The sequence below is a fragment of the Antrostomus carolinensis genome, unplaced genomic scaffold (assembly GCF_000700745.2).
Source record: "Antrostomus carolinensis isolate BGI_N321 unplaced genomic scaffold, ASM70074v2 scaffold9727, whole genome shotgun sequence".
In the NCBI taxonomy this organism is placed as follows: Eukaryota; Metazoa; Chordata; class Aves; order Caprimulgiformes; family Caprimulgidae; genus Antrostomus; species Antrostomus carolinensis.
Window position 1 is genome coordinate 128680 of NW_010328164.1, and position 12188 is coordinate 140867.

The window sequence follows — 12188 nt, forward strand, 5'->3', positions numbered from 1 at the left end:
TTTCCCCCCCTTCTATGGGTTAGCAACCATTAAAAGCAGGAAGATGACTGGGGACAGAGGGGACTCCTGTCTGCTATTGCTTCCCTCAGATGTGTCACAGTTTGAATCAGAGCAGCAGCTCACAAGACAGGATTCTTGCATCTCTCTAGGCTCCAGCACAAAGCAGCAGCCTGCACGGCCTCAACGTCCCTGCCACCAGTACCTGCCAGTCTCACCAGCGCTCTCCTCTGTGGGTGAGGAGCTCAGCGTGGGGTGGTGGTCTGGGAGCAAAGCTGGGGCGAGAGCCCGAGACACCCAACATCCACATCCTTCCTCTATCAAACTCCACTGACTTGCACAGAGGAATTTTTAAGCTCTGGCTGTGCTCACCTCAGCAAAGCCATCGGGCCCTGAGCATCCCAGCACCCATGCGTGCTGAGCCTTTCGCAGCAAGCTCGCTCTCCCATTGGGATGACAGGAGCATGGGATGCTACGGGTGTTTCAAGTCACTCAGGGATGAATGTACAACAGGAAAGCATGACCTGGTGCTCATCCATGAATCCATGATGCAGGAGAAGCCTGTGAGCAGCAGCTTTCGGGGCACATGGAGAAGGTCTGTTTCCACTCTGGTCTCCAGAGCACTTTTTGGATCCCTGGACCTATGACCCATGAGGGTCTGTGTGTCCTTGTTCCTGGCAAATAGCACTTTCTCAGCGCCCCTCAGGCTGACCCAGCCTCTGACCTACCCCCTGCAGCTTAGGAGAGCAGCCACGAAACACCACCTCCACGCACACAGCCCTTCCCCAAGCCGCACGAGCCATTTCCAGCAGAAAACACTTTCCTCCAGCCAGCTACAACGGGTGCTACCATCCTCCCAGGTTACTAACAGCCCAACTCCATATTTCTCCTACGATCCAGCCCACAAGTGATCTTTAGCAGCTCAGCAGCAATGTATCCACCAACACAGCCATCGCACCAACACCAGCATCATCTTCTTCTGGACTCCACGGCTCTGCTTGTGTTGCTGCTGCCACAGCCCAGAACCTTCCCTGCTGGGGCTTCCCACCAAGCCAAGGTCTGATCCCCACCCCATGCCCATCCCAACCCTTCACAGCAAGGACGGGGCTGCAGCGGCTGGGTTGTGCCCTGTCTTCAGCTCTGTTGCCATCCCAAAAACATCTGGGCCAGGCTGGCAGGGCTCTATCCCCATCCCCGCACCAGGACTGTGGGCTGGGATTTTTTGCAAAAGTCAAGGAAAACTCGTGCTACCAGGCAAACTGAGCCTGTGGAGAGCAGCTGAGATAAATTCCCCCTTGAATCAAGGAGTGACAACCTCTCCACTCCTCCAAGGCTCCTCTTAGGAACATTAATGGAAACATTAAAATCCCTGTATAAATAGTGATCTTTAAGAGTGTAAACAGAATAACAGATTGAACGTGCCAGTATTGATTTTTTTTTCCCTTCACACACATGCCGGGGTCAGGAAGTGTTTTCACTATTGATCCATCAATAATGCTTAGGAAACCCAAAATGCAAAACAGGACCTTGTCTAAGGAAAATGCTGTTGCTCTGGCGAGCATCAGTATTTCCTGAAGGATGGGGAGAGGCGAACTGGATGGGAACATGGTGCATTCCCTCCTCTTCCCTCCCTGATCCTGTTCTGGATGCTCTAAGCTGTATCCTGAGCTCTAGCAAGTGAACACGCACCAGCTGAGCAGCATTGCTGGCCCATGCAGGAGCAAATCTAAGCTAAAATGTCCTACTTGAAGTGTCAGTGAATCCCTCTGAGCAGATAATTTGCAGCAAACAGCAATCCTCAGCAAACAGGCCCTCATCGTGCAGCAGCAAAGCATCTGTAAGGTTGTTATCTGAATTTAACTCAATTAACCACCATTTGCACTGGTTAACACTCCGGAACGATAAACAACATTGGAAATTCAATCCGTTCTGTTTGCTGTTAAGTGAGCAAATAAATCACCCTCCTAGGTGAGGAGCAAACCCTCCCAGGTGAACCCTTGCGAGACTCAGCATCCATCTCTGCAAGCACCCAGGGGTGCTGCAATGCCCCAAGGCAGAAGAGCTGCCCCGACCCCAGGACCACAGGGAGAGCAAGGGGAGAAAGAAGGGGCATGGCCAGGATGGTTTTATTTAAAGAACTATCCCCAGGAAAGTACCTCTACAACCCAAACTCCAATCCCTGGTCCTGCTGCTGTTCCCTCTACCCATCACGAGCAGCTCCTCCTCATCTTTAAGAGATGGGATGAAGGCTATGGATGCAGCAAGTCATTCTCTCCTTGGGCACCACCTCCTCTCATCCCACCTCTATACCTTTGGCAGGATAGAGCTGCCCTGTGCTGGTGGTGTGGGGCTGCCAGGGGGTTTGATATGTGACCTTGGTCAACCAGACACTCCTGGACCTGTTCCCATCCCTTCCTATCTTCCACACTGCAGGGTGGTCATTCCTGAGATGTTTGAATGGTCCCCACGTGATAAAAATCCAGGTGTGAGGTACTGCTAACACAAGTCACTATAACCTTGACCATTTCCATCCCAATTAAGCTTTCAGGGCGAAATTCAAGTTCCTCTCCAAAATTTCGAGTGAGAGGCAGCTTATAGGGGATGTACAAGGTATCAGAGGACAGGATGGAAATGCAGGAGGAAATACAAGGGAGGTGGCTGCTCATGGAAGTGTGGAGGCATCTAGAAACAAGCAAAAGCAATCCCACCAGCAGAGACCAGAGAGAAAAAAAGCATTACCTTGCCAAGGATAGAAAGTGCTCAGAAGAGATCTGATCTTCCATGAAGTTAACCTGAGAGTGTAATTTCATATGTGCTACCAAAATAGACTGCAGAGCAGTTAATGTGTTTAGATTATCTAAATTGCTTAACAAGAAAGTCAATAATGGAAGTAGAAATTCAATCAAGTCAGAGCCAGGGCAACAAATGGTGGGGAGATGTCCTGCAGCTGTGGAAGGCAGCGCCCTTCATCCCCCCTTCTCCACCCTTTGTTTGGGGTCAGGTGCTGGGTTTAGCTACAACTGTGTCTCCTCACAATAAACCCAAAGGCTTCGGTCAATTAATATTCTCTGAATGAGATTAGAGATTAATTTCTTGTGTTTCAGCATTGCTGGTTACTTGGCCTGATGGAATCATAGAACTGTTTGGCTGGAAAAGACCTTTGAGATCATCGAGCCCAACCGTACCTGTCCACTACTAAACCATATCTCTGAGCACCTCAAGGAAGGGGGTCCCTGCTCCCTCATGGAATGGGAGAGATGGGGAGGATTTATACCCTGCACATGGCATAATCCGGACCAACACACGCACCCACACCATCTACATCATGCTCTTCTCAAACAGGGATTTGCAAGATGCAAAAGGAAAGAGGAAAAGGGAAACCGATTCACAGCCTGCACACACGCGCTACGTGAAGCACCTGACGTGCCAGGTCCGGTTAGCAAAGAGATCGGACATGGATGCAGAAGCAAAAGGGCTGCATGTGTTTGCTTTGCATAAGCGTCACTTGCAACAGGCCACGCGTTTATACCCCATTTCACCATCCGCTTATGCAACCGCTGCAAAAAGTCACATGCCCGGGTAAGGGCCCGATCCTGAAGCACTTAAAAGCCATGAGCAACATTGGTCGTGCAAGTAATCCTCAGCAGGACTACTCCCACCATTCATGTTCCTTATAGCATCAACATTGACAGGATCAAACCTGGCTGGGCCAGCTCATCCCTTACAGCCAGGCAAGGCAGAAGGAGATGTCCAGTCTAGCATCTCTGCCTCCAGGCGGGATGCGTGGTTTAACAGTGATGGCGTTGAGCCAGTGCCACCATGTCATTCTGAGCCTACCTAATTTTTGCATGCATGCACGAAGCCTTTCTTCAAGATTTGACACTCTGTTCTGAAGCTCTTCGTAGTCATAGGCGCCAATCTCTTCCTGGAGTTCGTTTAGAACTGACGTCAGATTCTGGACCTCCTCTTTAAACTGCAATACCAATTTTGCATCGGCTTTGTACTCTTCCAACACTGGTATCAAAGGCCTAAGTTCCTCCATTTTCGCTTTTATTGCCTGCAAGGTTAAAATAAGCTTGGTTCAGTGCTATGCGTGCAAAAATCTGCAACACTCTGCCTTGACCTGGTTGCTTCCTACGTGAGTGCAACGTTCATATCCCACAATTATTATCATTAAAATTATTTTAATTATTATTTTTTGGTCCAAATGATGTATTGGAAAGAACATATTAAACAGGCTGCAGAACACCAAAATATTTGGGAAAGGCCTTTATTTGTCATTTTTAGAATGCAACATCTTAGGGTTACATGCTTCAGATCACATACACAAAGAGTTCTTTTTTTTTTCTTTCCAAAAAATAAAATAAAATAATATATATGCATTGACAAGGGTTTCAAACTATTCATGAAATGCATCTACAGTTGCATGCAAAGGAAGATCTCGGTTGTGTGGTTCAAGGTTCCTTAGTGAGATATGGTGCTAATTTGGAAAATAATCAAAAAAATAAATGCATGGTGCAAAATGCTCTGTGGCCCTCTTTTCATGGTTACATGGGAGTGAACTGCTTCTTCAGTCACTGCAGCATTGAAAAAACTTGCTTTTAAGTTAGCCCTGTAAGCAAGAAAATGAAATACTGTTGAGGATCTAGCTCGCTAACCTGCCTTACATAGATAGCCATTCATAGACAAATACTCTTACAGAACTAAAGAGAGAGAAAAAAAAAACACGAAAAAAACCACCACAAGAGCTCCAAACCACTCACATTTTAATGCTGGCATTAGCAGAAACAAAATGCTGCGGCTGTTATTTAAAATGGTGCTTGGGCAGCAAATTAGACAAAAATTCCTTACTGTTTTTAGGCATGCTATAAAGAACATAAAAATCAAAGTAACTATCAAATTTATTTTGCAGAAATGAAGACTTTTTTTTTCTAAATTAAATGAAGGCCTCACTTAAAGGCACGGTATGCAGCATTTTGTTCAAGATGCTTTGCTTCAGCAGCTAATGAGTAGACATAAATATGCATGCACCTACCCGTTAATGAAGCGTGTTGGTATACACAGTATACCTGGTGCTGCTTCAACTACTGCACAGTGGCCAAGCTCACAGGGCTTGGGGCTGGGACATCTGTCTGGCTGCTGGAGCAGCTCAGGGACAAACGGGATCAGAAATTGGTCCTCAGCCTCATTTCTTCCCATCCCCTCCTATTTAAGTCAAGAGTCTTTCCCTCCTGTGGTTTGTATATGGGGAATATATTTATTTTCTTATTTACCTGCACTTCTCGGTGCAAGCGCCCTGGCAGACAATGGGGAGATTAAACTCATCAGAATGGAGGGGAGAAAAAACCCAAAACCTCATCTTTAAATCCAAAAGACATTCCTTACATCCAGATTGCGGAGCTAAATTTAGGGTCCTGCAGTAACTGAAGATAGGGAGTGGAGGAGGTGGAGTTGTTGTTAAAGTTTCAAGAACCTTCTTCCCAGCTTTTTATGGTGCAATCTTGGTATTTCAGTATTTAATATATCAATTTTAAAAAATTCTGCTTTAAAACACCAGCCAGCTGGGCAGCTGCCTGGAAATGAGGATGGGAATCAGCTGGGTGGCTGATCAGAAACATCCCCAAATTTCAGCAGAAATCTTCTCAATTTGTTTTTTATATCTATTAATCCACAACATTACTAAAATTTAAGATACCAAATATTGCCGACCGCCTCTTTTTGGCAATTGCATTCCTTCTCAATCAAGTTCTTGGAAGTTCAACCACTGCTTGCAATGACAGCTTCATTTTAAAGGCTGATATCTTTACTTCTCATTTGTGTGAACCAGGACAAAATACACATAACCCAGCAGAAGGTGCTGGCTCTGCCGCCAACAACATTGCTTCAAAACTGGACATTTACAGTTTGCCAGCCCGAGGACAGCTGCAATAGTTGTACTTTTGGGGTTTTTTTTTGAAGGGGAGTTGATTTGTTTGATCATTTGCCCTGTTGCTACAATCACCCTGAGGAGGGAAGCGATTTGGTGACAGCCGTTGTGGTTTGCAGTGTGCTGCAGAACCATAAGGGAGCCCCAGCTCCTGGCTCTTCCCAAGAAAATTGGGTTCTGGACACAGCATAGGGAAAGGCTTCCTGGCCATGGAGGGAAACCCACCTCACCCTGACCTCAGCTGCCCTGGGGTGTTCCTGCAGACTCTTCTCATGAAGCAATCCTATGCTGCCCTGTTTGGGGCACCCAGGTGGTTCGTGGGTACAGGAAAAAGGAGATTTATGCTTTAACCCTAAAGAAAAATGCGTTGCTGAGGATGCGATGCCACAACTGGGATCTGGCCGTGCTTTGGATAGGAGGGAGCTGCACAGGTGGGTGACCACAAGTGCCATGTATGACTGGATCAACAGCTACGTGAGCTGATGGGGACTAAGGCCACAGTCTGTGTGCACCCTGCTAAATCCCTGGCCACAGCTTCATTAGCAGTTTGGAAAGTTTAAACATACCTTAAACTGCCTTGCCAGGTGCTGCTTGTGGCTTTCTTCCACTTGTTTAAACTTTGATTCCAGTCCCCTCATCTGGTTTTCCATCTTCTCAACATACTGTAGGTCCCTTTGAGTCCGCCTGTCCAACACCTCTATTGACTGGGACATGTTTTGCACCTGTCAAATGAGAAGGGGTTCATTAAGAAGGTGTCACTTCCCCAGCAGCAAGACAGCCCCGCTTGCATCCCAATGCTGACCTTTTCCTCCACAGTCAACAAAGCTAAAGGGTAATCAGCTATGCATTATTTACTAGTTAATTAACAGCATCTCATTGTATTATGACCCCCATGCTCTAAAATAGAGCAAATTGGTTTCATAAACATTTATTCTGCTGCGTTGCAGAGAATAATTTAATAATAACACATGCAAATAAAGGTTGCAGTCAAGGCTCAAATGCATCACTCACGGTGGCCTCTTTTTGAGGCTGGGACAGCACCTACTGTCACACGAGGAGAGGCTCTTAGCTGAGCAGAAGCACACCTGACTATGGAAATGCTCCTGCCAAGGTGCACATCATCATTTCTTCACGTACGCAAGTGACGCTTACTGATTGCCTAAGTGCAAACTTTACTCCCAGCTAGTAAAAACGTCATTATCCAAACAGCCCCAGTGTTTATACAGCATCTGCCACAACAAATCCAGCTGCAGGTGGGGGCATCTTGAAGCTGGGAAGTATGGCGGGAGCTCCTGCTCTGACTGGCCCCACCAGTGGGGTGGTTGTGCCACGCTGGCATCTTTCCTAGCCGACGGATGCCGCATCCCCGCGGCTCCCCGTGCAGCACCCATCTGGCCCTGCCGAAGGAATGATGCAAGAAAGTTGGCTGGGTTCATCGTGAGAAAAAGAACTGAAGGTGTAAAGAAGGGAGAAATGTGATAGGCTGACCTGATTTTGAAGGTTAGTTGCCATCTGATTTATTAAGATACTCACTTCTCTCATTTTTCAGGCTAGGAGAGGGTACATGAAGCTCTGACGTAGGCGGGCACCAAAGCACCTATTTAGCATTAAGTCATGTGTGTAATTTAAGATCTTTGCATCAGGGGTGGTTGTGTTGGTACCACGATTTGTACATTACAGGGCTCACCCCACGGCTGGTGCTCCTGGCACTGCCGTGTAACCCACAGCAATACGACGCTGACTGCAGGAATGACGCCTGTGTTTAAAATGAATCAGGCAACCAAGCACGCTGCTGCGTCAGGGCCTTAACTAAAGGCATCTTGGTTCAAGTCTCTTCATCTGTGGGTGTCTGAGCAAAAGCCAAATGTGAGCCAGCGCTGTCTCTGCGGATCTGCTCCGAGACACTTCCCAGAGCCCACGCCGCCACACCTGCTCCCCATCTCCGTCCTTGCCAAAGCCGGGGCAAGAATGGTACAAGTGCAATATTGCCTCCAGCAAATCACACTGGGCTGCTGCAACTTACCTGGAGTGACAGAGTGAGGGGACAGCGGGACACCCGCACGCAGCCAGGTCTCGGAGACTACTTGCTGAAACCAGCATAGGTCAAATGCCAACTTCGGTGTCTGCATCTCTGAAGGGATCAAAATGCCCATTGCTCATGCACGATGACAAGAAAACTATTACAGGGAACTATTAAAAATGTATGGACAACCTATATTTCAAAGGCCAACAGCGAGGAAACATTTCGTACAGCCGGTACAACTGCTCTGGGAGTCTAATAGTCTTCCTCAGCAAAGGTGAAGCTATTTTCAGTCTCTAAGTCCCAACACAAGATGAACCAGCACCCATCCTGACTACCACCAAGGACCTGCTCAGGGAGGTGTGAGGAGCAGGGAACAGCAGAACAAGACCCTCATTTGCAGAGGAAAAGAGCAAACCTGAGCTCAGCCTGAGCCCAGTGGCTCCTGTTTAGCTGTACCTCCCCTGACGTACGTGAGCTCTCAGCAGACACAGCTGGCTGGTAATTTACCTGCGCTGGATGTGGAGGAGTTTGAAGACCTCTCTCTACCCCAAGGGAGGAGAAGAGAAGTCTTAGACAAGCATGACTGGTCTGCAGATATTTTTATCCTGATAATCCAGTCTATCCTTTGAGTTGAACTGTGTCTACAGAGAAGAAATGTTCCAATAGATCGGAATAGGAATGACTTGCAGGGATTGTACAAAATTGATCTTATTTATTCCATTAATGCGTAGCCACAATTAAAGGCCAAGCTGCAAGTAATCAGAAAAGAGCATTTCTGTGATGATACGCTGGTATCTGTCCCTGCAGGAGCTAAGCAAGCATATGAGGAGGCTCCTTACGCTGCCTCTCGAGTGGTAGAGAGGGAGAGACAGACTCTGCTAGGAAATGAATCAGAGCATCTCGCACAAGCTTCTGCTCTGAATCACCTCTGGAGGAGTCTGCCTCTGCCCTGACTGCAGAGGAAAATAGCTTCCTCACGTGTCTCTAAAGTGAGACGCCTAAAATTAGCTGCTGTGCTATTTCAGGGATGGGTTTTACAAGTCCAGACTCTCACTATTTGTTGCCCATATTGTTTTCAACCAGGCAAGATTCTGGCCAGACTTGTCCAAAGTCAATCTCCATCATTCCCAATCTCTGTGTGCTTCATCAGCTCAAGATCTACTTGTTTTCCTTCATTAGCATATTAAGCCCTTGATCCAGCACTTGATGAGATTTCAATGAGACTGTTCATAGCTTAAACTTAAGCATGTACATAAGTGCTCTAATGAACTGAGACTGAAGGATACCGTCTCGCAAATTCCCCCAGCTTCATCCATTAACCACTATCCTCAAACATGAGATAAAATGCTCTTTGCCTCCATTGGAGGAGTATGCACTCTCAACATGAAACCTCATTTTCCCTCAAGCTAATGGAGAGAGATACCTGCGATTGTCTTGGGGAAAAGAGATAATTTTAGCATTTGAAATAGAAACTTGATTGAAATGAAGATTCCAGTGCTGCTCTTGTCACCTTGCTTGACACTGAGTTGTTTCAGAGTTAAACCAGAGTAACAGAGAGTCAATATTGGCCTGATGACCCTAATGAGTTCTATATGGTCAAAGCCATGGTTTAAACCCTGCTCAAGCTTCCCTGCGGATCAGCCTTTTGTGCCAGCTCAGAAAGGACTGTCCTAAGCCCATCTTTGGGGTTTGAATTGGGATGAATCTAAAGCTTTGGGTAGCTGGACAAACTGATGAAGCAATAGCATGAGGCATCTTGATGGAGAGTTTTATGGTCTATAGGAAGAATTAGCAGAGAGATGGACTCAGCTGATGAATCAGGACATGAAAAGCTCATCTTATAAGGTCTGTAAAAGGCAAAGTGAAGCCTGAGAAGAGATATCATTGTCCTCCCTATAATACTGAATATCAAAGGAACAAAAAGAACTCTCTAATTTGGAAATCAGTGCTGGCACAGAATAAGAATTGGCAGGACACCAAAAATGGTTTAGCTATCAGAAAAGGAAGTCTTCCCAGGTAACAGGGCCAAAAAAAAAAAAAAAAATCCTTTTGAAGATAAAACATAATCTGTTTATGAACAGGATTTAGGTGATGTCTCGGTTTGGATGCAGTCCAAGATCTGGACTCAGCACCTGACACATAGAAGGCTGGAAGGACTCTGTGTACTCCAGCCAAAGATGAGCTCAGACACCTCAGTGTCAAAACTGGGGCTGAACAGTTTGTGCGGTGGCGAGCAGACCTGGCTCACCTTACCTCACTTCACACCTGCTCTTTAATCCGAGGGGGTGCCCAGGAGTCACTTGCAAGCAGCAGGAACTGCAGTTTCTATGCACATGCCTGTGCCCAGGTGTTGAGGGTAGACAAGGTCTTGGCAGCTTCGAGCCTCATTCAGCTGCTGAAGCCTCTGGGCAGAGATTTTTACTGAAGATGCTGTAATTGGTTTGTGTACACACACACACACACACACACACAAATGCAGCTTTATCCTTGCCCATAAAAGCAATGCTGTATTGTTTCCATAGGTGACTGCCAGGTGTCCTCCTTTGAAAATCCAAACACAATTACCTCTTGGACTCATTATGCTGCTTCATCTGCTAGCAGAGAGCAATCAGGAGATGCGAATTTTCCCATCGCAAAGCTAGAATTAAAATGTCAAATGCAGGAAGGAATGTTCAGATTTGAAATCTTTCCTGAGAAGCTGGAAGCTCTTCTCTGCGGTTGCATTTTCCTATAGGGATTATCATTTCAGCCTTTGTCAGGATGAGATGTCTGGCACCAAGAGCCTATTCTTTATTTTGGGGTTTGCATATAGGTTAGCGTAGGAGTGAGATGCAGACAGCTTAGCAGGCAGGTAACATATCCCCGGCACACATGCCTTGAAATACCGCTCCTCCCTCACTTTATTCATTGGCAGCCAGAGAGCTGCATAAGGGGAAAAAAAATAAAAATAAAAATCACCAAGCACTTACACCCTCCGCACGGGAACTGATGTTATCCCAGGTCTCGTATGCCTGACTCGCCTGTCCATTAGCAGAGGACATCGGGTCAAATCCTGCTTGTTAAATGGGTATGAGCAGTTCTGGGAACACGATGGCTCTGGGACACCTGTGTCAGCTGCTAATACAATGCCTGCTGCCTCTCGGACAAATGTGCTGTTGGACCGATTGCTGTTATGGCTTAGAGAAAGAAGAGCTTGAGTGGGATTATTTTTAGAAGCCTCTGACATACCAAAGAAGTGTTTTAGGGCTCAGTGTTTCCTGCCTCACTTTACTGTCCTTATCATTTAGTAAAATTAGTTAAGTGTCCGTTTAATATCGTTATGAGTAACTAATATATCAACTTCCCAAAAGCAGCAGGATAAAAATTATTTTGTCATGCACAACACATGCCAACATAGCATGAGGGATAATTACATATCCAGAACACGAGCCCACTTCTATTTTAAAGACAAGAGCACCATTTCACATGAAACAGCATTTCTTCAATGAAATCTATTATCTGGGAAATTTCTCATTATTGGGAATGTTTCCCCAATGAGATTCTTTGATCTCTTTGGACAGTAGACTATTAAAAACTAATCAAGTGGATGTCAACATTAGAAAGAAAACCACTAACTGTCATTTCTGTGCTATTTGATGTCGACAGCTTGTACTGCTCTATTCGACCTTTTTAATATCAGCTTGGATAGGAATGCAGGGGCTTTGGGTTTTTAATTCTATCTTCTCTCATCTTGTTAAGGCTCATCCTTTGAAACTGCTTGCATTAATGTCATGAAAAAAATTAGTAAATTCCTTTTTTTTTTTTTTTTTAGCTATATGGTTCAATATTGTTGCTTTGATCTGAGCAGTTTTAACCTGACTTTAGGCCACGGTCCCTTTTCCTCTGTGCCTCAGAAACACTGAGAGATTTATCCTCCCGACTGCGGCTGATTATTCCCCACTACACGCATGGGGACAACTATGGTGAGGGAGGGCTGGCCCAAGGGGTCCATCTTCCCTGGAAACCAGAGCTCAGCCCGGCTTGCTCGGGTTTTACCCCCGCTATCATGCCAAACCAAACCACCTTTCCCAGAAGAGGTCAACCATTACCTTTTCTAATAGTTGTCTCAGCTGCTTTGTCCTGGCATCACGCGAGCACATTGTCTGTTGAGGTGCCACCACTGTGCATATACAACGTCCCTCGCTATCTTGGGCAGAGCTGTAGACCTGCCAGCTTTCCTCTGGGTTGGTAGGCAACACCTAA

At 46.3% G+C, this 12188-nt stretch overlaps 1 protein-coding gene across 1 annotated transcript in view; it reads right to left on the reverse strand.

The window, feature by feature from the left end:
• Positions 1 to 12180, reverse strand: part of OLFM1 (olfactomedin 1) — a 19879-nt gene extending 7699 nt beyond the window's left edge. Inside the window, exons 1-3 of the mRNA XM_010172162.1 lie at positions 12035 to 12180; positions 6490 to 6645; positions 3835 to 4054 (exon numbers count right to left, since the gene is read on the reverse strand). Of these exons, the coding sequence (XP_010170464.1) occupies positions 3835 to 4054; positions 6490 to 6645; positions 12035 to 12085 (427 nt within the window). The 5' untranslated portion in view covers positions 12086 to 12180. The remainder of the gene's footprint in view (positions 1 to 3834; positions 4055 to 6489; positions 6646 to 12034) is intronic.
• Positions 12181 to 12188: the final 8 nt, after the last annotated feature.